We start from the raw sequence: 27,949 nt of genomic DNA, 5'->3' as shown, positions 1-27,949 counted from the left end.
AACAGTATGCATTTTAACGAGGTGCGGGTGTAAACTGAGAGGCGACGCGTCCGTCGATCGCCTCGACGCTCATGAGAGGAACGCCGCGAGCGGAACGCTCAGACGAATGACTGACGCGTCTCGTTAGAAATAGTCAGAATCGGACTTTCACCGCGGGCAAATTCGCCCGGAAGTGCCCGGCGTGCGAAATAGCGTGTCGAGTTTCACTCGGGCATTCTCTGGGTTTGACAGTTACATCACGCTATCGCAACGTGCATCGCCTCTTATCGCCAATTTATTACTACGCTCGTGTTGCGAAATGCTCGTTTCGCTCAGCGCGACGCTCTCGCGGCTTTATTCATTACGTATTCCCGGCGTACATTAAAGCCGGATATACGCGGTAGCTTCCGTTACAATGTCACGACGGAAATTGACCGAGAATTAACTGATAGGTGCGATAGCCGAACGCTCCGGTTAACTGCGCGTGGGACACAAATCGAAAGTTAATTAAAGCCGGCACAACGGAAACTTCACTGTATGGATCCGCACGTCACACCTCCCGACAGGGCAGGGACGAACTTTCGCGGCGCGGTTAGCAATTAAATGTACGGTTACGGTAAAGCTAGAGGGGTGGGGGGAGGGATAAATATACCGCGGAAAATGCGGCCGCCCTCCCCGCGACCGCGTTATCGTCCGCCACTCGCGCTGCGTTTGCTCCGTATTTCGGCTATCGGATTCCACTCCATCCGATCCCCCGATGTTGATACCGTAAAACGCGACGACGTCACCGGATATATAAGTGAGAGAATTTTCGGTGCGAATTTCAATTGCGATTAACGTCAACTGCAGCACCTCTGAGTTCCCCGGCGCGAAGACAAGCTAATTTTTCACACTTCTCAATGGAAATATTTTCGACTAATCCACACTGATTAATGATATTTCATATTCACGCTTCTCTCCCTCTTATATATGCTTCCTCTCTTGATAACCATGATATAAAAATGATAAAATATCGTCGATTACACGCCGATTCAATTTATGACTTTGCAAAGAGCATTATATACACATCCTTAAGAGATTTCTCGGTGGACGATAAGGCGAACTTAAAAAACGTTGTGTACGGTTTCGATGGGAAACGCAACGTGACACGACATATATGTTAAGAGATAGATATTACGATACAAGCTATTTCCGGTGCGCGGTTTATTAAAGTGACGGGAAACCGCTGAACTCGAAGCTGTCCCGATAAATTCGGGGAGTTGGTTTACTCGGCATTCGTGTTCCTTACGACCTACTTACCAGGGAATACATGTCGCCTGTTTGCGAGAGCGCGGTAACGGTGTCCCATCCGAAGTGTTTGATCAACGCTATCCTGGCTGGATTGTGACTCGAGTCTGGGGCGACGGTACGTAGGAACAGGGGAAACTCATTGGAATCCGAGAGGGCCGGCGCCGTCGAGCCAAACGATACTTGAATCACGTTCCAATAGGGCACAATTTTAGCCAGTGTCTCGGTAACTTCGGAACAAGCTGTACCAAGCAGGAACGGCATCAGGTGTTTTTTCCTCGTCGAATACAGCGCGTGAAAGAATCTGTCAACAGCCACTCCGGAATCGCACTGAAAGCAGAGAGGCGGAAGCAGGCTTCGCGTGAGAATAGCTACGAAATCAAATACTTGATACTTCCTTACAGATATAAGAGTCTAGAATTAAATTCATCTGGCCGAAAAGTGAGAAAAAGAGAGAGAGAAAGAGGGAGGGAGAATTCAGTGAATTATTTTCTGTGTATGTCGCGCGTTAATTATCGAGATACGGGATTAAAACTCGAGTACCTTTATAGATCGAGACGTTTTCGTCCGGAGGAGATTTAGGATCATTAAAATGCGACGGGGAAACCGGATAAAAAGTCAAGTGTTATTTGTGTATCGAGCAGTGCGCAAAAGACGAAGACTTCAAACTTCACGAGCTAAGTGAGCGATTACGAGCGGCGTCATTACCGTCGTGAAGAAAGCGCGAAGTATCACGCGTTCTTCGAGCGGCGGTCCGGTGAGTCGAGTGCGAGAAAGAGACCGGAGCGCGCCTTAACGAGCAATTATTCAACGCGAATGGAGCTGGAGCGAACTCGAAAGCACGTGGAAAAAACCTCGGGGGTTTCCGCGAGCAGGACTGCGAGTTGGGAGAGGAAGCAGGGACTTCTCGATCCAACTTTTACACGAGTACTACCTACTCCACGTCTTGTTACAATTTCATTGGGTCTCTCCGAAAGAGGATGCTTTCGAAAGTTGGAAGTCGACCAATCATTCTGGACGGGGAGAAATTGGGCCCTTAGTGCATCCCTTTCCGTTCAACGATTCGAATGCCTTTCTTCAAAAAAAAAAAAAGAAAGAAATAGAGGAAAAGATTGCATCGGAGACTGACGGTATATTTACAATTTAGTTCGGTGCAATTAAATTAAAGAGAACGCTGCGGATATTCCATTGAGATCTCTCGAAACAGTGATATCGTGCGCGCAAGAAGTCGGTGAGTCGATGATACAAAAAAATACGAGTACGAAAGTTTTCAGGATGGGATTACGTGGGAGCCCATTTTCAAAGGGTGCACGCTTTGTCGTCACTTCTGCGGCGTCACCGTATCCAACGATATTCTGAACACGATTGCCGCTTAACGAACGTCGTGCGTCATGCATATCCATGGCTTTCGCGACATCTCTGTTTACGAGGACAATCAGCCTGCGTAAACTTTCGTTCGACAATCACCGATGGCCTTTGCTAAACCTTACGTTCGTTCATTTCTACGCCCGTAAAAGATAAATTAATCGCTGAAAGGAGGAAAATATAACACTTAAAACACGGTTGTAGAGCTCGAAAACCTGTTGCGTATGAAATAAGACGAGTATCGCTCGCCGCTCAGCAGCGAATGAATATACGTCTGATATGAATATTTTCCGTAATGACAGTAGCATTTTTCCGCTCCGAATTTTTCACTCTATGAGATATACCTGGGTGATTTACGATTTGCAAAGCATTCATATTGAAATATGACACAATCAGTACTATAAATCAGTATTATACAAATATGTAAGTGGAAAATATATTTTTTTAGGAATGTTCATATTTAATTACAGAAATCGCAGAAATTTATGAGCGTGTATGTTAAATGAAAGTTTTATATTTTTATATATATAAAATGCGATATACGCGTGAAATTGTTCGCAGATAAATATCAGGTTTAGCCAAGTGCGGAAAATACTACATTCTCTTTGAAATCGATCGATGTTGCGCAAGTACTAGTCTTACATCGATCATAATTCATCTCCAATTAAGATGTCAGCTGTGCTTTACGCTGCGGTTGACACATATTCTGCTTTTCGCATCAGTTGTCAAATTAGTGGGGTACATACTGTTAGTTCGTAATGAATATCGTTAATTGTGCCTCTGCCATGGACGACTCATAACGGGATCGTAATGTCTCTTCACTCACTGGCTCACTAATTTACATAATGATATCATTTTATCCTCTTCGTTTTATTAATGGATGAGAATCACGAAAACTGTAATGATAACTTGATATCAATAAGTCAGCGTTAACGTGGAACCCATAATTTTCTAGGTCAAAGAAAAAGATGCTCTATAAAGTGACTGATATTTTATGGAATTCAAAATTTATGGATATCAATATATATCATTTTTGGATTGATCTTCTTTCTGTACGATTTTGTGAAACAAATTAAATACAAATTTTCAGAGATATCAAATAAAAATACTACAACTTTTTTGTAACAACTTAGCGTTTCCTGTTGAAGAGAGTTGAAAAGGTCGACCGAAACGTTCAGATAAATTTATTGGAAAATTGGAAATAGGATTTGACAATTATATATAAAATGTTCGCAATTTACGTCTTGTTTTATCTTTTATAGGCTTTATTTATTTCGATTGTATATCTGAGAGTCTATTATAATTATATTTATTTTTGTGCCATATCTTCAGTAAAATAGAATATGACATTTTGCAATATTACTAATCCAAATTCAGGATGTTCGTCAATTCTCACAATAGGTTTAATTTACGCTTCAACTTGAAGACAGATCGATATTTTTATCACGATAATCTAATTCTTACTAAATAATTCCCTTATTTTGCGGAAGAATGACTTCGCGTCTATCAGTGTGAAGGATAAACGGCGTTTATTTTATTTCAAATGACTTTGAACAGCTTTGACTTTCACTGTTTCTCTCTTTCTTTATTAAGAGTGAATATATCGATGATTACATTGAGCTATGCTTCCAATTAAATAACTCAACAATGCTAAAACGGGGTCAGCAATAATAATAATAATTGGCTTTATTCATCCTAGCATATACATAAGTAGAGGAAAAAGGAAAAACAGAGCAAAGTACAGAAATAGGAATCGAAAAGGCGAGACATTAGCAAATTGCTCTTACAATTGTTTCACTTGGAAATACCAATTAACGAAATAAGGCCATTGCGATTACAAATTGGTTGCATCAGCAATACCTGCTGAATTCCGAAACGCGAGGACGAATATTAACGTATCAGGAAACGTTGAAAATGCGAGTCCTGTGCCCGCTTCCTTCGCATTGACAGCTGAGTTCTGATATTCACCGGCAGCACTGAAAATCTGAATTTCACGTTATGTATATCATAGATTTTCAATATGGCAATGAATATCGGAACGCAGTCCTGATCGCTCGATCACGCGGTCGTTGATTAGTCGCGCATGCGCGCTGAGATTTTAAATGACCAGAACACGTGCACGCCTCGTCCAACACGACAGAGTGCAGCGTTTGCTAATAACGAGCATGCTGGATCTTTAAGGAGCAGTAACTCGGAAGCGAATCGACCTAGAAGTATAAAACAGAAAGCAATACTTTTGGAATACGGTTTCACGCGTGTTACTTTTTATTAGTGATCCAGAGGTGCCGCAGTCATAAACATCGTGATAAACTTAAACCGAGGAACTGAGAAACGACACGCTCTCTTTCGTTCATGACAGAACCGTTCTTTACACGTCCGTGCATAAAAATTCATTTTCTTTCTCGTTATTGAGTACGTATGCGAAAGTATGTTTAATTAATAGCCGGATTAAAAAAGAATCGCCGAAACAAGAGAAATACTGTTAGGAGAAGAAATAATAGAGGAAATCTTGTTAGGAAGAGAAATAATGGGAAACGAATTTATGATCACCCGATGTTACCTGAAATGAATAATGAAAGTCGTGAAAATGTAAGGAGGATTAACACGTGTATACTGGAAACGGCAAACAGATCGCGAGTTAAATCGTAAATTGCATCTCTCACGGACGTCGTGACAGCTTTGCGGTTTAACGTCCCGTCACGGGACGGTGTAACGCCGCCGAAGAAGAAAGAAACATCGCCGAGGCGCGAATCTGACAGTCGTGATGGCGCGGGGCCTTGGTGATAAATTGCTATTATCTTGAGAGATAGAGAGGATCAATGGTGAGAAAAAGGGGTATCGACATGGTGACGAATGGAAATGGATTATTGAACCGTTCGCGCGTACTCTAGCATAAAATACGCGGACGTCGCGATTCCTGTTTCGCCGTTAAGACTAAATTAAAGAGATTTCTTCGGCTGGCACGAGACCGGGTTGGACAATTTCCAGCTCATCTTCTCGCGATGCCGCGTATTTACGCACGCGGTCCGTAAACATCTCCGCGGGATGAGTGTTTGTCTAAAAAATTGATATATTCGTAGAGTCTGCGACCCGCGTTCTTTCACGACGCATTCGCCGGTGTATTTATCTTAAGAAGCAGGAAACATAATGAGCTTGCTTGTGCTTTTACGTGGGGATTTTCTCTCAAGATTCGAATTGTCGAAATGTACCCGGATAGCACGACGAATTTTTCGAGTATTCCTAAAGTTTTCTCCCTTCTTGAATTGTGATTCTTTAAAAATTCATATAGAAGAGTGCTGTAAAAATGATCCAGGAAATTACATTCACCATTACTGGAATTCCTGAGATTTCTGAGATTCCTTCTTGGAGCATTTATATGGAATTACTTTCTACCAACATATATATATATACTTTATGAATTCCAGAGGAATAGTTTTTTATGAACAGAATAGGAGTTCAAAACATCCAATAAACACCAACTCCAAGAGTAACGTTACATCAATATTAAAATTTACCGCTCAGAAATATAACTGTTACGTACGACATGTGTTATGTATAACATGTATACGTAACATAATTAAAATACTTTCAGCTTTCCACCGCATAAAAGAAAAAAGGAATCCAAAATCGCGTAAGAATCATATGGAACAAAGGAAGAATTGTACGTAGTCATATTTTTCTTAGGTTATATAATAGCAATTTGCAGAATGAGCCCGGTTTAATCATATTCTCACGATTCAATGATACGTCCATGGTGCCGCGTGTCTTTTTATCATATCGAAATATCATTTTCATTTTCACTCTCTATGAATTTCTATTCACCTCTGTGCTATCTGGGACAGAATACGCAAATACTCGTATGCAAATGCATGTGATACCCCGCGATAGCTATTACCATCGACAGAGTTGTACAATTTTCGAGGAAGGAAAGCGGGGAGGACAACTTCTGGAGGGAAACGAGATCTCTCGGGTCGACGACGAGATTTGTATCGGCCGTAATTACTCATGATACTCTTTTCAAACTTTCCCCGAGTTTAATCTGTAGCTGTTCCGTATTTCGATACAGTGAATATGTCGTCCCTTTTCTCGTTGTTTAATGGCGCCCGCACCCTCTTCTTTTTCTTTTAACGGACAACCCCTTTGGGAGATCGTATCTTCGTCGTTCTGTTTTCCGTGCGCGCTCTCAAAATAAACTATGAATGATGATTGCCAGCTTTTACTGCCGCGCCGGTGTCGTGCCGGTTGAGCGTCACTATACGCCGGTAATAACTTCTCGATGACTTATTCACCGTGGTTGGATATTTTTTATCGTTTATGTAATTTTTCAACGTCGTTGCTGCGTGTGAATACGCCGATAAGAGTACGCGACTTCTCGCGCACAAAGGAAAACTGAAAGTTCCGACACCTTCTATATTTTTTTCCACGAGAATCACCCAGGCAGCACGGTTAGTTTCACACGTGTTCTTTTTAAACGTATATAATACGATTATGATACGTTATATACGTTTAAAGGACGTATATGGAACTGACATATGCTATCCTGAGTAGCTTCGTGTATTGAGAAAAGCCGCTCGCGTGAAACTTTCGGTTTGTTAGTTAATTTATCATTCGTCGTCCGACGCGGTCTCCGATATCTCTATTCCGTTAAAAATCGCGTTATTCGCAACGCCGGATGGGAATGAAAAAAACACGAACTGCATGTGCCGCCGTAAAGGACCGGGGAGCGTTCTTACATGTTGTTCAACTTCACCGGCTTTTGCGAGAACAACGTTTGAGCGAAAAGAGACCGAACGGTCACTCGCAGTTCACGCGCTTTGTGTAATACTACGTACTCCATATTTACTCCGCACGCATTTCACGACACGAGATTTCATAAAGAAGCCGGTTCGAAACGTCTTGTGCCTGCGGAAACATCCGACAGCTTCGCTCGAACCGTCAGTGATCTTCGTCAAACGCTTCGCACGGCGGGAAGCAGCACACCGTGCAAACATTCTTCGACATTCCGTTCCTCTTATCTACACACGTACGAAAGTCTCGGGAGAGCGCCTTTATCCCCTTCAGCGCACCTACCGCCCGAATAAGCCCTTTAGAAACGTCAGACAATAAACGTCCTCGGTCGCCCAGTCCTTCGAGATCGTCGTGCCGACGTCGAATGGGAAAATACAATCCGCCGCGTCCGCCGATAATTCCGTGCGATATCAACGACGCGTGTGCGGCACTCGGTGCGGGCGGGGGCCAAGAGTCGTCTCTCTACGTCGAAGTTCGCTATCGACCGGAGGCTTTGAGAATCGAACCGGTTCATGAATGGGGGTGTAACCGAGAGACAATGGTTGCGCGCGAGCGCGACGACGAGGAGACGGTTTTGTGCGGTGTATTCTTGTCGAGGGGGCCTGGACGTGTGCGAGACAATGATGCGATAGGAGTAGCGCGCGCGCGTGAGTGAAGACGATGAAGAAGAATAAGGTCGGGGGAGTGAGCGAGAATGGACGACTACTCGTGGAGTTTTCGGAGATCGATGCGCTGACCTAGCAGGTGCGCCGGAGGGATGTTACCGTTGATATCTCTTTCTTCGGATATTCTTCACGTTCGCTGCGCCTCTCTCTCTCTCTCTCTCTCTCCCCTTTCCGGCGCTTCCGTCCCAGTGAAAATCGCTGATACCGCGGTGGTATACATGAGAGACCGCGAGATCGCGCTCGTCCGTCATGAGCCCGTGGGCCGACAAACCGCTCTCGTTGGCCAGCCTCGGAATCTGTTCCGCGGTTAGACACCGCGGAAGAAACAATTTGGGATAATGCAATCGGCCGCTGGATAACCGCCAAAACGTCTGCAGCACGCCGCCGTATCCCGCGGCTTTATCTCCCTGTTGCTGCGCAATAACTCGCATGAATCATCACGCGGCCTCTATTTCTGAGTGAACAATGCGAGCCACGGGGCGATAAGTGGTAACGCGCGTTCTCTCCGCGATAGAGGTGAAAACGAGAGCGCAAAGTCTCGGCGCGCGTAATCGTCCCGGAATACCGCACGCCCGATTCGGAGGCGATCGGAGGAAATAAAAAAGCCGAGCGACGTTTCGGAAAAAGAGCCCTGATTTGTTACCAGCCTTTCCCCCTCTTCTTTTTAGCGTCATCGTCGATGATGACAGGGAAGACGCGAAGCGTAGGAAAACGGAGCGAACGGCTGTTTCGGCCGTTTCATTCGGGCCGACCATTTTTCTCCTCTTCGCCTCGGCTTCATTCTNCCCCCCCCGTCTTCTTTTCCAAATGAGATTTCCATGGGACAATTTCTTCGAGCGAAATCGTTTTATGATCGCATCTCCGGCGTCAATAAGACAGGAAAATCGAATGGACGATGACAATGTGATTTTAAACCCATCAATCAGGATGTACGCCAGGGTTCTGGTGATGGATGCTATGAAAAATGCTCGCGGGGAATCGGTATAAAGGGTAAATATACGATCTTATCATAAGCTGCACCCTCTTCGCGTGCTCCCTCCCCCCTTTCCGCGTCTCCTCCCGATTCCCCCCTTTATTCTATTCGGAAGATCGACCGCGTCTCGTGTCTCGGTTCCCCCTTTATTAGCGGCGCGAGATCGATACGTGTACGAAAGGAATGATAATTTGAGACGGCGGCGAAAGACGGCCTAAAACCAACGGATGGCGCAGATAACCGTTGGTCGCTGCGTGTCGGGCCCTCGTGCATTTCTCCGATACAAAAGGACGTCGGTTCTATTTTTGCCCGGCAGATTCTCATCGCTCGGCTCGCTGCATTCCGTGCTGTGTGTCACGTTCCTATTTTGTTCCAATATACGCCTCCCTCGTCATCCGTTATCGCGCACAGGTAGCGCGCCGTAGCTGTTTGAAGAAAACGGGCACGCTGCCTTATCGATGACGGGCGCGAATCGCCGCGTCTCCGACGCTTTTCTGCCGCGCACTTTCGCCGCGTACTTCAACCGGTATATATACGCCGATGTACTCGCGAGCATCTTGAAATACGGCAGGCACTCCTCGCGCTCATCGAAAGTATCTCGCGCCCGCGCAATCTTCGCTATTCATTTCGATCCTTTTCATAAACTACGCGGAAAAGTCTCGCCGGCTCCTTCATCGGGGCCTCGTCTGCCGTTTGTCGTGCGCTTCATCCTCATCTTTATTCAGCATTTCTTCAGTCATTCGGCGGAAGGCGGACGGAGACGTAGGCTGGCTCGCGACGACTCGCACAAATCTCTCGCGATAAGTCCAACAAAAAAATACCGGAGAAGGCTGCGTTACATTTTATATTCATATGCCTGTCTTTATTCTCTCTCGCCGGGCGACTTCGTCGTCATCACTCAGATTGTCAGGATTGCTGATTTAAGGGGGTTGTAAGGTGAAACGAGTAGAATCCGGTAAGAATTCGATGAAACTTGCGCTGCGTGCATACATTAAAATATGATCCGACTTGCTTGTGCAATTAGAAAACGGAGGAAGAGTATTATCGACGTGCGATTATCTTCGATTTCGAGTGGTTCACGAGCGATACATATTTCGATGCGTATCGGAAACGTTTTGATACGCAAATTGCGACACGCGCACCGTTAATAATTCGAAATAGCATGACGATTATGTGAATTCAATCGGATTATTCGACCGAGCTGTGCCCGTTTTGGTTTCGCAATTTGCGACGGTAAACGTTTTACGATCGCTGTGCGAGTCTGATAGAGAACTACCCGGTGTAGTCGCGTCTCCGTAAAGCGATACTCGACCGAGGAAGAAAGTAACGAACGGTTCAATTGAAATCGCGCGAAATTACGCGATTCACGATGTGAATCCGCGCGAACCTTGGCATTTTCAAGACGATGCGCGGTTTCCTGCCCAGCGAGAAGTGTGTCGGCACACAGCCGCGCGATTTCGCGGAGCGTAATATCTCTCCTTCTGTCGATGAAATTATATAAATACGTCCCGTGGCACGTGTATGCCGTTTTTCGGTACACGTTGAACTCGATCTCAGTTAATATTTTTGTCATTATAAAAGACAAAGTGCAGTAAAACCATTTGTCTTGTCGACCCATTCGTACGTGCCCTGTTATCATGTTTATTTATACCATTTATCAAGCTCCACATCGTGTGCCGTTTCCGGCGGCATGAATTGATAACGCGGTGTGAATCGACAGTCGCGTTGAAACACGGTCCGCTACGGAACCGTGTTAATTATCGCGAGAAGCCTCGAATGAAGTATCCGTGCCAAACGGAAGATACTTCTGTGCAAACCAGAAACGTTCAATGGCACGACAGAAGTGTATCGCCACGTCGCCGCCAGCATTCGCCGCAGAAAAATTCGAATTCGACTTCAAATCTGCGAAATTGCGCCAGCCACGGTCGATTTACAATTTAACGAGTGCTCGTGAAAGATCCTTGACATTCTCCTCCCGTTCTGTGGCGGCGAGGTCCTTGGAGAAATCCGAAGGATTTCGTGGGCGGCAGCCCTTACCCTAACCGCAACTTAGACTTTCAATTCAGCATGCTCCTCCCGTATATGCGTGAAAACGCGTGCTCTTAAGGACAGAGGTGAAACGTGGTAAACCCGGCGGCTAGAATGAAAATTTCCCTCTTTCTCTCCCTTCCCCCCTCGCTCCTCTTTTCCTCGGCGACAGAGAAAATAATCAGCACTTTAGATAAGTCCTCGGGTTAAGACGTCTCGTTGAGATGAGGCTTGAGAAAGTAACATATAATACCAGGATTTGGATAATACCGATGGAGAAATTGCGTTTCTTACGAGTGTGCCGGTGAGTGCAAGTTTTTCTCTCTCGTCTCGTGCGTGGTGCGAGAGAGAAGAGGCGTTAAAATGTCATCTCCGTCGTCTCGTTTCTCCTGATTTGCGTTACACTGCATATTTAGATTAATTTCTATCACCTATATGCGATGTTGAGAGACTTCACTGCGGTAAATTAACAAAGACAATAGTTAATATTATGTGTAATTAATATCGAGAAATGTTGCACATTACACATCCGACGGTGCTCCGAACTCGGTGAAGGTGCCGTTACAGCAACAATAATTATAATTATATAATGTTGCCAACTTAGCTCTTAATAACAGGGATAACACTATCGCCATGGCGAAATGTAATGTAGTGCATTTAAATGAGACGGTTTAAATTAGAAGGGGCCGCCAGGATATACGTGGATTTCCCTGAACAATCATGCATAATATTTGAATTTATTAATAAAGTAACTTTCACGTGGAAATCTTCGTAAAAAGGTTATAAGCCAGTTTCACTTAAAATTATACAATTAATGGAACGTGCGCCGTAATTTAATATATAGCTTGGAAACGAGAACGTCCAAGATCTAAAACGTTAAGTGGAAAAAAAAAGTAATCATTACAAGTAAGTAAAAGTAATAATAAAATAATGATATAAAAATAGCGAAGATAGCAGTGAAATCTCTCATCGCTTTCGGATACGATTTCTAAACGAACGGAATTAATATACCTTGAAATTAATGTCTGTTAGAGCATATCTGTCTTTGATGTTACAGCGGATTCGCTCGATACTTGTTCGCTGCTTACAAGGCAACTTATCAGAGAGGATCCGGGGATTGCGTAAAAAGAGGATTTTCCACGGGCAGATAATGGTAGAAGGGCAGAGCAAACGGGAGAGAAAGACGAGCCGGTGAAGAGAGAGCGACGGAGCACGCACGAAAAAGTCAAAACGCTGCGGCCGCGCGTAATTGTCCCCGGATTCCTTAAATTGGACGGGAATCTCACTATTTTCAAAACGAATTTTCGCGCTCGGGCTTCTTTGATTGAATTCCACGCCGCTGACTTTCCTCGATTTCATATCGTTCCTAGAATGTCGTCTCGCGATGTGCGCCTCGAGTCACTCTATCCTGTGCGCTCGAAAAAATGAAAAAAGGAAAAAGGCATTTTCCGTATCCCCGCGTATATATCTCGGCGGCAATAAAAATCCGGCCGACCTCGCCACCATGCGCGAAAACTTATGATATCTCGCGAATTTCCGTCATTTTCTAGAATCATCCAAGGACAGAGCGCTCCACGAGCTCTGGCTATTCGAACTTTCCTCGTGACTTGAGCCGTGGTGTTGCAGTGGTTCGAGACAACAATTGGTCAGACGCGATGACGTACGGCGACCACTTTCACGTCCGCGCTCCTGCAAACCGAATAGAACGAAGCCCGCGGCTTGGCTTGAACTTTGAAACATGTTTTAAACAAGTTTTTGCGTAATGAAAATCTCGCGAGCGGATTCGCGGTGAAACTTTGCGGGGAAATCACGAAAGGCTCGCTTTCATCGTCTTTATCGGAGTTTAAGTCGTTGCAGGGTCGCTTCCGCGGCGTGACTGGTATACGTGCACAGAGTACAATGACGGAGGGAACGGTCCAAAGAAACGGCTTAAGAACGCAAATCGCCCGCGTGGTACCACTGCGGTGCGCGAATTCTACCCTTTTCAGAAGTTGGACAGCGTAATACTCCAAGTGTCACGTTGCACCTTCCCGAGTAAATCATCGCCGCCTTTGGGTGACTAACGAGTACTTACAATTCTGCCGGTTTCCTCGCACTCGCCGAGCTCTATCCACTTATAATTGTTTGTTGTTTCATCAAACGCCAATGCCTTCTCTACCAAGTCTAATTCACGTTGAAGTGTGAAGAAGAAGAAGAAGAAGAGCAGCAAGAAGCTTCGTTATTCCATCTTCTGAGCGCATTATTGTCTCCTCAGCGCCAAGTCGAGAAAGTTAACCCTGAGTAATCTCTGTTGCAACACATGGACAAGTTTCACTACAGCAGACATATTTTAAGTAACTAGCATATACCTAGCAACAGTAACTGAAGTTTTAGCTACAGTAGTAAATTTTTCGCTACAACATGTATTTTCAGCTAAATCATGATTAACCACGCGAACAAAATCTTCTTTTTCCCGTGGAGACTGCATGATGCGATGATTCCGCTGTTTTTCACCGAATAACATTATTAGACGTAACAAACGTTCGCCGTTAGTTCGCCTGATAACGACCTTTACCGTCGCCCCTATCACGAACACGCGTGCTGGCGTAATTCGTTCTTGCGATTCCGCTCACGCGATACCAAATTGCTCCTCTAAAGTTACGACTAATCTATTTTTGCGAACTATTAGCCGCCCCGGCCCAACTGACTCGTGTACGCGCGAGTTCGCATGCGAACGCGTACGCGGATTTGCGAGCCGTGACGAACTGAATTCGAAAGTGTCGCCAGACGCGGCACGGTTTCGCATGCCGGTTGCGCAGCCCCGATTAGTTTTAAGTGAGGCAATTTGCGACCAGCGAGAAATTCTAATTATTCCGCGAGCGCGCCGCAGGTTCTCGCGAGGCAGTCGCGGCGGTTTCTCTCGTCCCTTTTCTCGGGCGCGCCGAGGGATTTTAAGGGTACTCGTCGGAGCTATAATGAGCCTTCCGGATGGATCTCATCGCGGCGGGAGAAGGTCACACGACGACCGTCGGCGATTAATCAAAGTACCACGCTTCTCTACGAAAACGGGGAAATTTGCCCTCGCGAGATCCTCCCGAGCATCACGTGTAATCTCGCATGTCCGAACGCGGAGCGCTATCGAAAATCCGTGTGTCGTTTCTGAATCGATCTCGTTTGCGCCGTTCAGATCGATTCAGACGGAGAATCCAAACAGGTCGAGTCGAAAATCCCCAGATTCGAAGCGAGACGAAATGGCTTTCCAATTCTGTTCGTCGATCCCGTGTCCTTTAAATAAATTCATTTGTGAGTTATATACGTTCAGAGAAAAAAGTGGCACAGTCGAGTAAATATTTGCTATGGAGTATTGGAATAATTATTTTATCCGAATTAAGTAAATATTTTTTGAGTGTAGCATACTGAAGGAAAAAATGTGTCACACTGAAAAAAAGAGCTTAAAAATTTATTTGTAGAAGATATAAGGTTTATTTCACATAAATAAAATTTATTTTACAGAAAAAAGGTTATATTTCTGTGTGAAATAAACCTTGTATCTCCCACGAGTAAATTTTTAAGCACTTCTTTCTCAGTGTACATTCAAATAATATTTCCGTAATCCGAGTAAAATAATGACTCCGCTACTCCTTAATAGATATTTACTTGAATGTGGTTTTTTCTTTCAGAATATATATGATTCGTTTCAAGAATATCGTAAAACTGAGAATACAAATTGGCAGAGAAATGCCTTTAAATTCCCTCCACTCTCTAGGAGGCCGGGAGCGAGGGAAGAGGTTGTAACGTAAATTTGTCCTCATATGCAAGGATGACTACAACGACCACGATGACGATAATCGTGCGTTACCAGCGTAAACGGCAATTTCGTTGTCAAGATACGCATCCACCTGTGCTTCGTGTCCTAACGAGAATGAATTTCCGCGAGACTCGCTGACGAATATTATTAACGCGTACGGCGTATAATCGAGCGATAACACGGGCGGCTATTTCTATTGAGCCAATACTCTCAACAGAAAAATCGAAATTGGGATTATACTAGAATTAATTGCTAATTAGATGCAAGTTTCATGCCGTATTCCCGATTTTAGTGCACAAGCAATTTAGCGGAAATTCGCGTTTGAAAACATGAAAACCTGGCGCACTCGCTGCAAGACGAAACAACTAAAACAAAAATAAGCACATAACAATTTAATATTCATTTCTCAAGTGCTTTCGTGAATAATATACATAATTAACATTGACAATGGTAAGAAGTAAAATGAAGACCGAAAAACACAATGGTGTACTCAGCTGCATTAAAATACAAGCCGCAAATTGGAAATTTTTTATATAATGAAAGTTGACATTTCAAAAAATTTATGGTGTTTCATTAGCTGAGATATTAATTACGAACATTCGCAATAGATTAATGCGAATGCGAAATAAAGGAAAAGCGCCGCTTTTCTAATTAACAATAATCGATACAACAGTCAATAAGATCGTAACTAGAGGCAATATAACGAAGTTCGTGCAAGCCGCATCGTAGCTTTACGCATAGTCGAGATATTAATTACAAAAGTTCGCGATAGATCAACGCAAAAGTAAAAGCTCTGCTTTTCCAACTAATAGCAATCGAAATATGTGAATAAGATTGAAATTAGAGGCCAAGTAACGAAGTTTTGCGCAAACTGTATCGTCGTAGCTTTACGCATAGCCGAGATTTTAATTACGAAAGTTCGTAATAGATGAACGGAAAAGGGAAGACACCACTTTTCCAACTAACAGTAATCGAAATGTCAGTGAATAAGATTGAAATTAGAGGTAAATAACGAAGTTTTGTGCAAACTGCATGGTTATAACTTTACGCATATTAATTATGAAATATAGTCGATCGATACAAAAATGTCACTTTTCCATTTAATTACAGTTAAATAACTGTAGATAAGATCGAGTCTAAAGGCAAAATGATAAATTTTCACGCAAGTCGCGTCGCATAGTCGAGATATAAAATATAAAAGTTGGTAAAGTAAATGTGAACGACCGTGTAGTCGATCAAGCACGTGCTCAAGTGATCGTACTAAGTATAATGCACACGCGCGTGAATAAGAGTGGGGAGAGCGGCCACGTGGTGGTGGGGTAGGTCTGGGCCGCGTAGCGCGTGAGTGTTTGCTGTTGCGCAATTTCGCTCCCGTTTCCACTTAGGATAAGCGAGCAGGTGCCATTGATTTTGAAAAAGCGATCAAGCCTATCTAGGGAACGCAGATTGTTACGATTATCGATATCTTCGCTTATAGGAGACTTCAGGTAGGACCCGTTGGAAAGCTGAGGCTTTCGCGCTTCTAATGGAGGGATAATCGTTTCTCTTAGAAATAAAGATTAGTTAGTAAAATGGGATATTTTTTTCCGAGCCTTTAAGCCCGATGCTATAATAGAAACAAATTTTTGCAAAATTTTATGTACGTTTAAATATATTCTTTCTGTATTTATCGAACTGTCAGGTAAACGCTTCGGTCCGAGGCAAAATAAGGATTTTTTGTGTTGCATCATCATCGACGCAGATTTGGAATGCATAACTGAGATATTAATTACGAAATTTTGTAATAGATTGATGCAAAAGTGACATATGTCAAACTAACTAAAATCATACTGTTACTCGAAATCGCAAGAGTGAATGTTTCATTGAAATTTGAGATGGACTTTGATTCTGTACGAGTGATATTTCAATTGATTAGAATGAAATTGTTCCTTTGGTGAAATTGTAACTTTGGTGTACACTAGATTTGCTCTCCAGTTTCCTTGAAAATATTCTCTCGACGATTCAGGATGGAGGATTCACTTGGTAACGGTAATAGTGTTAGGTTGATGTAAGCTAATACCTTTGTTTTCAAATTATTTCCTTTTAACCTTAGTTCGAGCTCCAAAATTTGACTAACAGTTTTAAACTAACACCCAATTAGCATTTAATTCTGGTGTAATTCCCATTTCGAATTTCTATTTTGGAGACGCTTAACGGAGAAGCAAACGCGTTTGCGGATTCTCAGCTCGGCTCGGCGGTTCGGAGAAATAAATGTTCATGCTTCTGTTATTATGTATCTCGCGATGGGCTCGGTGAGACGGAAACTAACGCGGCATATATTTAAATAATCGCTAGGCGGCGATGTTACATCTCCGACGCCGTCATGCGGAAATGCGGGAGAAACGGTCGTTCGAAATACATATTAATTTTCGGCTATAGTCGACACGGATATCGCGCGAGCGGATACACACTTTTTCCTCCGAAAAAGTCGTCTTGACGCCCTTTGGAATCAAATCTCGGCGCGATGTGCGAATTGTTGCGTCACCGAGAACGCGCGACGTGAACGTTGTCTTGTCGTTCGCGCGTGGTTTAGAAGATTCCGAGATGCGGGATAAATTTAACGTCGCGTTTAAATTTGATTGCGCACAAATCTATACGTCCTTGGGGACCGAGCAGAATCAAACAGGTATTTCGGCGTGTTGCGTGCTCGTGTGGGTGTGCGCTCATGCGTGTGCCATCCGGTCTCCCGTCGAAGTCGCGAATCGATTGCCACGGAATTTCAACGAAAATTCATGCATCCGCCTAGCGAGAAGCGTGAAAATTCCGCTGACGTTCATTATTACACAACGTCAATGGGGCTTTTAAATTTTTCGAAAAATATCTCCCCGGACACACGCGGACGGAATAATCCCAAACGTTTATAAATCATTCTTTTTCCCCTTTTTGGCGATTAATAGTGTCACGAGGGGCAGGATCTGTTATTACTGTACAACGTGACAATATATCTCTCACATTGAACTTTAACGTACGAACAAAACGTTATTGTGCTTGCGGGTGTCACGATCTTGGTGGTTCATTATCTGTAACTTTAGCGATCCTAAACGAGAAATTTTAGCATAATTTTTTTGAACAAACGAACGCGCCGACATCTCGATTCTGCGATTCTGCTGATATCACCTTATTATGCGAGCAATATTCCGAAGGGCGGACGTACGTGCTTATAATTATCCACGACGGTCTCGGAGGGCTTTCGAAACATTGCGCAGAATCGACGGCCCAAAGAGAGTCTCTTCGACAGATGAAATTCGCAGCCGCGACCTGCGCTGTTCTTTTGCCTTCCCTTTCTGCGGGTTAATTCAATAACGTTCTGTTTCGATAACTTCTCGAAACAGAGTCTCGTTGCGGTCTTTACTTTTACAAAACGTACGGATATTTCTTTTCTGCTTTGTTTTAAAAGAGTAACGATATTTTCTTGAAATTTATCATCTATAACGGCGGCAGTTTACAATCTATAGCGGGAGAAATGAAAAAAATTGTAAAGATTTCAATGAAGATTTTCGGAACGAGATTCGTTCCGAAAATTTCGGAGATCTTTTCATAGCTACGTGGATAAAATTTTCAAGTTTTGGAGTACTTCGTTTAATAAAAGTAAACAATTCGAGGCTAAATTGATTAACCTTCATTTGGGCCATGTATGATGTAAAAGCAATGCTTTTCATGTCGTGGCAAACACCGCAATATTACCAGTCAGCTTTCGAGTGAGCGAGTAATACATAGCGGTAAAACAACGCTTTGATAACGTTCAACAATCAATAACATATTAGCGATGTGGTTGTGTTACGTTAATAGACAAACTATTAGCCCGTAATTTTCGCCGGAGCGAGTTCGAGTTCGCCCTGACCTCGTTAAACGTACTTTTAAAGGGGTCTGAAATTAAATTCTCGCGACACTGCGAGAATCGAATTTTTTATACGTGAACGATTAACTTTTAAAGAGTAACGCCAGATGCGCATTTTCACAAAGAGTGTTCCTGTAAAACGCGGAAAATTCGTCTGTATTGCATTCAGCGCTATTTCGAATTTACGAATGTGTCGTGTTGATTTGTAATACCTAAGATATGAGATTACGCCCGCTCCTGAGAGAGGATACTGTAATACCATATCTCCTGAGCTTACGGTTAAGCGACGGATAAAATGCTAAGCACTTTATCCAAATGAGCGTGGCGAAATGTGATTTGCAACGTTCCGTTGTTCAGACGATATCAGAACTATTTATTTAATATAACAGCCTTAATTGCATCGGCCGTTTTGTTTTGGTAAACTTAGCGACAAGAATTATTATATATTCGTCGAAATCCCATTCAGCTTCTTGATACCGGCTCGCTTACGTATTCCCATTAAGGCGCGGTAATCTCTTGCAGAACGGATTTAGGTTAATTAACAAAATCCCTGGAAAGCGCAGGAGCGAGTATTCCTCATAAAGCGGCCTCGTATTAGCGGTTAAAAATTTTGTTAAAAAAGTGGCGGTGTACATTGCGGCTAACGCGTTAAGCCTCGGCGTGTAACGCATTAATGTGACGCAAATTACGTAAGCCCCGAGGCACTTTCATCAAGCATCTCTGCGGTATCCCCCGAACTGCAGGTCCCCCGGGGGAGGCGAGGTGTCTCTTATTGATTTGTCAAGCGAATCTGTATGTTGCATTGATAAAATATCACACAATGCCATATAAATATCGCATGAACTCGAAAGCACGACATAAGCTGTCGAGAAACTTTCTCATACACGTGAAAGATTGCGAATTCTCGTGCGAAAATTCTCTTTTATTTATTCCATAAACGTTTATTCATCGCTATACACAAAATACATAGATATATTCTTCAATACATGGTAGACAGGGGCCAATCGACGCGACATATTTAGAATAGTTTTCCGACAATATACATTGATGGAAAATTATAGTTAATTTTCACGCCAAACCTTTTAATCACAAAAATAGTCAGAAGAATCATCTTTCTAGTTACTAAATGCTACTATTAGTAATAATAATCTACATATGCATATTGTTACTGTTATAAAATATATTTGGCGCGGAAAGCTAACTATAATTTTCTATCAGTGCAGTCTTTCTTCTGCAGTCTTTTATTTGTACGACTTGTGTGTTGTTACAATTCGGTGATATTTGCAACCCGTGATAACCCAACGATGTTGTGTTAATGTTCCTGAGCAAATTCGCGCGGAGTTTGATTTTATTTTTCACTTTATCCCGCGTAAAAGCCGCAAAACTTTCCCCGCGTGTTTGCCGGTTCCCTTTCTTTTCCAGCACGACAAGCCCGTGAGTTCCTTTTTAGAACTTTGCCGGTCGTGGATTGGTTAAATTACTTGTAGCCCGGGGCTCTTGCGGCGTTCTCGTTGTCTGCACACCGACCGCAGCATACGGCCCGCATCCGTGCGTCGTCGTACGCACAAGCTGTATGCGAACGCATATACGAGAGGCATTTAAGTTCTGGCTATACAAAGATGAATCCACCGAAGATATAAAGGCCACACGGTCCTTCGGGTTCGCACATAATGAGAGCTGCTCTCGGTGACAGCTTGGAAGGGTGAGAAGTCACGCGAGTTCGAACTTTACGAACAATCAGAAATTTATGCGCGCCTCTTCGCATGATAATGTTGAATCATGGATTCGCGCTGAATGAATTGTGACCTCCATTTATAATACAAGGCTCCCCAACCTCGATCTGTGTGCTGAATAAGTTTTTCAAGAGTATGGATGCGTTATCAGTTTGTAAATAATACGTACGCGACACAATATTTATTTTTATGAGTCTTTTATAGGTCAATTTTGCGAAATGATCGAGTAACGGCGATAAAATGTATAACGGCGCGTTTAAGAGATATACGAGATATTTCAAACGAAGTACTATTTACTGAAAGTATGCGTTTGAAAAATATTAAAAACGAGCAGTTTCTCTCCAAGAAGCTTTTTCATCTCATGCACAGAGAAGAAGATTTCTTTAGATTTAATAGATTTTGTCGAATTTTCAAGCAAATTTAATTATCAGACTGATAATTAAACTAGTGCTTTAATCAAACAGATTATTTGACCCCTCAAATAAATTCATTATTTTGTTTCGTTGTCCCCTACCCGTGATTTCCTTTTCCCGTCCATCCATGATTACTTTTAACGTTCAGAAACAAACAATATAATGTCATTATCTTATTACTTAGAACATACTGGTAAACACTGAAAACAATGTAATATAACAGTCGATATACAGTATTGGTAGAATGTATATCAGCAAACCATCGACGCTATGATAGCTTGGATTGTTAATCAAATATTACAATAATTAGTTCGTATGATGAATTAGTTTGAAATGCATAACACGTATGAAACAATTTTTTTCAGTCAAGTAACATGGTTTAATTTGACGAAAGAAAATAATAATGTTTCATATAAAATTATGTTGTTTCAACATATAACAAATCTAAATTGTATAAAAATCGGAATATTAAATCTAAAAAAACCTTTTTTCTCTGTTTAAGCCTTCCGCTTTAACGCAAGACACGTAGCAGCCTGAATACAGTTCTCTCATTTCCTGCTTTTAACTACTTCGCTAAGAGTATGCACATCATTCGGCTTTGTAGGCGAAATGTAATGCACCTTAACGATGTGCGCTATGAAAGTTTAAAAGGATCAGGTAACTTGTATGCACTTTCGCGTGCGGTTTGAGATGTCACCGAGGATTTCGAAAAAGCGCGCACCGCCTTACTTGTTGAATTATTTCCGTTCCACTTTTCTCCAAAGCTTCTTACATTCTCCCATCGGAATATCTTGCGCTGATAACTAATGTTGGCAATAATTGCACGACGATATGCCGCAATTGTTAATATACAGGGGTCAGGCAACTATTATCAGCTGGAATATCTTCTCGAAAAATACAAATATTAAATTAACGATTAGATAAAGATAAAAAAAGTTTATATTTACAGGAGGTGTTTAAAGTGATCGGTATCAATTTATTTGTCTTTTATTTTCGTTAGATAAATTTTTCTCTTACTCTCATATTTCGATGATACTCGAGATGGTAATTGCTTCATCCTCGTGTAACACAGCGGTATAAGTGCCGTCGAAATGTCGATTTCCAATCGACGGCGGACAAACAGCTGAATATCGGTGCCCGACGTTCTATTAAATAAACACGGAGTATACGGAACTATGTAGAACTTAACACCGCGGGGGCGTGCCGCGATGAGAACTCTCGAACGTGATAATTTTCGGCGCCCTGACATCATCCGGACACGGTCGGAAACAAAACATCGGTTTAATCGCGTTGCGCTCGTGACCGCATCGCCATTCGTCGCCGTCATTCTCTTTTAGGATAAACACGGGGTCAATTTGTTTTGTAAGCGGTATTCGATATGCGTGCGATGCTCTCGCCAATATACAATTCGTCCGTATTCGAGGCAACGGTATCGTAACATAAAACGCGTGCTATCGCGGTTAATCGGGAGTCCCAATAGCGCAAACGTGATTTATTTTTTACGCAACGGATGGAAACCATGTTCTTCACGACGCGCTTGACGCGCAATGCGTTAATTTTTCGTTCTCGGTGCCGACGAGATACTGTGAAAGACCATCAGCTTGAAGTAAATTTTAATGAGCACAAAAAATATCTGGATAAGTAGTTATTAAACAGCGAAATTTTTTGTACATACGCTAAATCCCGTAAGGCTGACTGTCTCTGCTCTCACCTCGTCGGTGTCTTCGTTTCAAGCGAATGAGAGATCCGATTTAGCGGACACGTTCTGTGACGGAATGATTCTAAAATATTTTCGCGATGAAGATATACATGGAACTGACAGGATTGTAAGAAGAGCTTCGGCTCCATCGACTTGAGAAACGCGTTCACACACGTGAACATAACGTTATTCCTTACGCGCCCCAAGAAGTCGCACGAGTCCGAACGGCATCGAGGGAATCGAGAGTTTCGCTTTATGCAGATTCCGCCATTTCTTAGCGACGGATTTGATGTGCAAAGCGGAAATGTAAATTATAATGGAAGCGTGGGATGGAGCGAGAAGATTGGAAGAAATCTTCTTTCTCGTGGAGCCGAGCAATTTCATATTACAACCACAAAGACGGTCGCACAATACTTTAGGGGGGTTGCAACACAGGATAATCTCGAAAATAATCTTGAGAATTATCTTGAAAATTTAATATACTATTTTCATATTCGCACGAACTAACGCTCTTTGATCGATAAAACGAAATCTTAATCATTTTTTGCGCACCGTCCTGTTTGTAACCAAAACGTTTCACAGTGACGTGCACGGTTTTTCAGAACTTCTACACTTCTCCAAGCAGTTCTCGGTCACGCGACAGGACTGTGTAACTATCTGTACGATTGTTAAAGACGGGAACGAGATCCGATTACCGTTATTAAGTTCCGAAGTGCGACATGAGATGCGCATCACAAGGAGGTAAGTATTTCGTGTACGCTTGGAGCGGTACAAATTGTTGGAACGCGTATGGTAGTTAGGTTGTACTGCTGGAAGATGCTCAAAGCCGCTTCGGAGCGCGGCATCTGACAGCGGTTTCGGCTTGTCGCTGGAGAACACCACGTAACATTGTCGCTGTACGACGAGGAATTTGCGGCCTCTACTGAGACCAAGGGTGACACTCTCGGGGAGCCAGATGAAATGCTCGGACGTGTAAAAATCACGAATTAAAGATCGATCGAACGCTCCTTACATATTTACACGTATCCCCAAGAGCGAGATATAAGTCGTCTACGTAAATAGAACGTCGACGGGCTTGACGGGATCCCTTATGGGATCTCCCCTCCTTCTTAGTGCTTTATCTTATGCAAACTCGCATGGTGTTTCCTCGCGTCTCGCACGTTACACGGCATTTTTCATGATAATGTCAAAGTAATCACGCGCGTTGAATATCTCATCGTACGTGTATGCGCGCGAGCGCGGCACCGGCACGTCGAGAAAGAAATCTGGAAACTAGTCCTGATCGCGAGCTGAAATTTGCGCATAAAATTAATTTTCGCGACGAGGGCTACTTTTATCGGGTTAGCTATCCAATTAAGTCCGTTTGAGGTTTCAGCTCGGCAATCTTGCGCCTAATTACCGAAAGAACGATGTAATTCAGGGCTGTGGAAGTAATTGGTAAAAGTTTGATCCGCCGGGAGTAAATGCTTCACCTACATATATATATATATATATATATATATATATATATATATATGTGTGTCTTGCAGATTTGACCGGCGGAGAAGGGAGTAATTTCGTCTAAAATTACCGTTGTCTCTGCTCGAAACTTAAGGTCGTGTAACGAGGTAGCTAATAGTGACGTCGGCCGGCATCGTCTATCGATGCATTCCTCAATTTTTCGGCGAGCGAGGCGCGCATGCCATTTCTAAAGCGTTCAAACAACGGGGAGGAGACGAGTGTGGGCGGAGAAGAGCTAGCTGCCGATGGAACTATAAATTTCAAGCCTGGAGCTTCGAAAATCCCCCCGTGCGACGTGTCAGTGATAGCTGAGGGGGGCCGGAAAATTCACGCGAACTTTAAATCCCACTCTTGCGTGCACTTGTTTAATTCGATACGGATCTTGCGGAATCCTATTAACTTCTCTCGCTTCTTTCACGCGCTTCTTGTCGGGAATGAAATGAACGAGTGATGTCGCGTACAAATATAACGATAACAGTAGAACACGACGCATCGCAATGCATTTTAATTTCGCCGGTGATTGTGCCGTAAAACAAAAGAAGCTTAAACAACGGATATATCTGGGAAACACTTGATGAAAAATCGACTAAAGGAAGTTAACTAGAAATTAACTTACAGAGCGAACGCGGTGAAAATTTCGCGACACGTCGACTCGCATGGATTACGTTACGTTCTTGCCCGATAATTTCTTGCCAATGATGATCAAGAGAGACCGGAGATTTGGTGCAATCCCACGGATTACACTGTGCCTGTATCGGCGATCAGACACGCGAAAATTAATTGTGTACGAGGCGGATAATGACGTGGAAATTGTTTCAGATGAAGAGCAACGTGCGTTCCTCTCGCACATGCATATATTAATTAATTCCTTTGTCATTTTTACCCAGACATCGTACATGGCTTGTTTGAATTTTCCGATTACACAATCGAAGCGGATCGTTCCGCGAGAAATACTGAATTCTCCCTCTTGATCGGAAAAATACATGTGAAAATACAAAAATGTTCCATCGCGAAATAACGAGCGGAATAACGAAAAGCGAAAAATCGCGAAGTCAGCGCGATCAAGCGCGCGCAACTTTCGCGCCGGGCTGTTTACCTCGCGTGAAGCGCTCAGCTTACCTTGGTGTCATTGTAAATAAGCCGCAGCTGAAAGTACTTGGAGACGTTGAATTCGTTGACATGATCGACCGCCAATTTGGCCGCCTGGAGTTCGCTGGATCCTTCCGGTCTCGGCATCGCCCCGCGCGTCATCTCAAAGAGACCCAGGATGGTTATATTTATCTTGTCTATCGATTTCGCACTCGACACTGTTACACCGGTATCCATCGTCTCGCCGGAGGAGTCGTCGCCGTCGCGCGTCGCGCTCTCCAGCTCCGTGATGTCGTCCGTGGTAGTCGCGAATTTTTCGTCGGGGCCGGACTTGACCAAACTCGGCGAGCGTCTGCCCGATGACGCGCCGGGCAGCCAGGAGGATTCCTCGAGGGTGTCGTTCCGTTTCTCGCCTACCTCGGTCGTCCTACCGTCGCCCGACGACCTGTCCTCCTCGCTCGTCTCCGTGACGTCATCGGAGGCGACGCTCGTCTTGCGATGACGATGAAGCACGTCCCTGCCGGGGCTCTTCGGCAGGTCGGGGGGCTCGGTGCTCGGTGCCCACGTAGATGTTTCCTCAAGCACGTCCTCCTTGTGCGGGCCGAAGTGTCGCCTGTCGAACTTTTCGACTTGCGCCACCGTCGACGTCTTCTGATTGACTTTTACGGGAAATTTCTGAGAACCCTCGAAGCCCGTGAAAGGCGCTTCGCTGTCGATATCGGTATCGCTGCCGTTGGCAGGTATCGCGTCGTTTGCTCGGCCGACATTCCCCGCGCCCCCTTCCCACATCTCCGCTCTGGCCAACTTTTTCGTCCGAACTATCCGCATATCGTTATCATCCGATTCGCGGCACGCGCTATCGTCGCAAGCGACGGTGTGAGTTCCGCCGAGAACATCCGGGAAGTCATCAGCGTATTCCGGAATGGTCCCGATCTCCGACGGGTTCTCGCTGACGAGCTGGTCCTCGATCGAGGCGACGTTGTAATCGCCGGAGTCATCGTCGGGAGGTGCGTCCGGATCGCTCGGCGAGTTCGCGTACTCATTAGCCGCGTCGAAGTTATTGCTCTCGCTGAGGTAGTCGGCCGTGCTGGCAGAGCCGAATGCAGCACCTCCGTCGCTTCGATTATCAAGCGGATAGATGTTACGAGCGTCTAAATGAGTTTGCCCCGTGGCCTCGGAACCGACAGTCTCGCCGCCGCTTCGATTCCCCGGCGAATCGTCGCGGTACTTCGCCGCAGAGGCGACGTCAATATCGCGCTCCTCGCTTGAGGCCTCGTTTCCACGCGAACTTCGGTAGGCCGAATAATTGCTCGTGCGTTTATTGGCACGATTAACGAGCGTTTCGGCGTTGAATAGATCGTACGGATCGCCCGCTCGTCCGGCCGCGTTGCCGAGACCGACTTCATTATTACCTTGACGGCTCTCCGTCAGGCCCCTCGGCTGATTGATATTTGAAGACTCGCGCGACTGATTCGGATAATCGATCGGTGCTTTGATTAATGCAGCCTCCGGATCGCGCTCGTGAACGGGGGTCTCGGCTAAATCGCGGCTCGCACTTCGCCCGGCTCCGTTTGAAATAGCCAAACTTGTTTCATTATCGCTATCTCGATTTTCCTGAAATTGGATTTCGCTCACAACCTGCTTCTCCGAAGGATAAAGAGTGCTTTGCAACACCGGTGCGTTAGCGCGCTTCCTGACCAAGTGGTCCAGCCAATTTCTCACACTCTCCTCACTTTGCCTCATATTCTCAAGATCGATCGCGCCGACAACTCGGCGATTTGCCGCGGGACCGCCGGAACGATCGTCGAGTTCTCGTCCCGGATAATTAATCGCAGTTTCAAAACGCACTCGATCGTCCGCGTCTTGATCACTGATAGCGCTCACGGGAGTACCATCGCCGCTGTAAGTTCGTCTTGTCACCACTTGGCCGGGTCCATCACGGCTTCGCCCGTCTTCCGGCGAATCGCCGGGTCGATGATAATCGCCGGCCGCGTCGTTAACACTTTGACCAGTCATGCTGAAAGCTTCGTTTTCGGCTCGCATCCATTCCGGGAACACTCCGGGACCGGCGAGGTCCCTCCGCGAGTACCTTCTCACCTCAATGCGGCAAGGAAACGCGCTCGGGTCACGGCTCTGGGGCCTCGTCTTCTCTTCGCACGGTGAGACTGTGCGGAGAGAGGTAAGGCCGAGAAGGAGGAGGGTCAAGCAATGGCGTGTCTGGAGGGCTCCGGAGGAAGAGAACAACAGGAGGAGACGAGAGAGATGCCGCCGCGTGCGGACGCGCGTCATAATCAGTCGTCGATTATCTGACGACTCGAGGCGCTGCTCTTCCGATTCCTTCTCATCTGCAACAGAAGAAAGCGAGTCGCTAGATCGAGCCGAAATTACGAAATTCACTCGAAGCAGGTCGCAAATCGAATCCGAATTGAGTTTAACCGAAATGAATTAATGAACGATCGAAAACGATCGGTCAAGGTGATATTTTTATTCATTCGAAGCCGGAGTTTTATTATAGAACATTCCTCAGAAATCGGGATTCTTTTCGGAACTTTTCAATTTTTTACGAATTATATATAAAGATTGTAGATGACAGGCATGAACAATGCAACTTACTACACAGGAAAAAAATTGTCTTAAATTAAAAATAGATATTCTCATATATAAAAGCAAAAATATTATAATCTCAGAAGATTTTTAGCCTTGATTTAACTGGATTTGTATTGATGCAATACTGAAGTATTACTTGAAGTATTACTTGCACTCAAT

At 44.2% G+C, this 27,949-nt stretch overlaps 1 protein-coding gene across 1 annotated transcript in view; it reads right to left on the bottom strand.

Moving 5' to 3' along the window:
- LOC106741151 overlaps positions 1-27,472 on the bottom strand; it is a 70,250-nt gene extending 42,778 nt beyond the window's left edge. Inside the window, exons 1-2 of the mRNA XM_014612864.1 lie at positions 25,214-27,472; positions 1,279-1,596 (exon numbers count right to left, since the gene is read on the bottom strand). Coding sequence (XP_014468350.1) covers positions 1,279-1,596; positions 25,214-27,472 — 2,577 coding nt within the window. The remainder of the gene's footprint in view (positions 1-1,278; positions 1,597-25,213) is intronic.
- Between the last annotated feature and the right edge of the window lie 477 nt (positions 27,473-27,949).

This window comes from Dinoponera quadriceps, unplaced genomic scaffold (genome assembly GCF_001313825.1).
Source record: "Dinoponera quadriceps isolate SergipeBrazil2010 unplaced genomic scaffold, ASM131382v1 scaffold555, whole genome shotgun sequence".
Taxonomy (NCBI): domain Eukaryota; kingdom Metazoa; phylum Arthropoda; class Insecta; order Hymenoptera; family Formicidae; genus Dinoponera; species Dinoponera quadriceps.
This window is presented reverse-complemented; position numbering and strand designations above follow the sequence as displayed.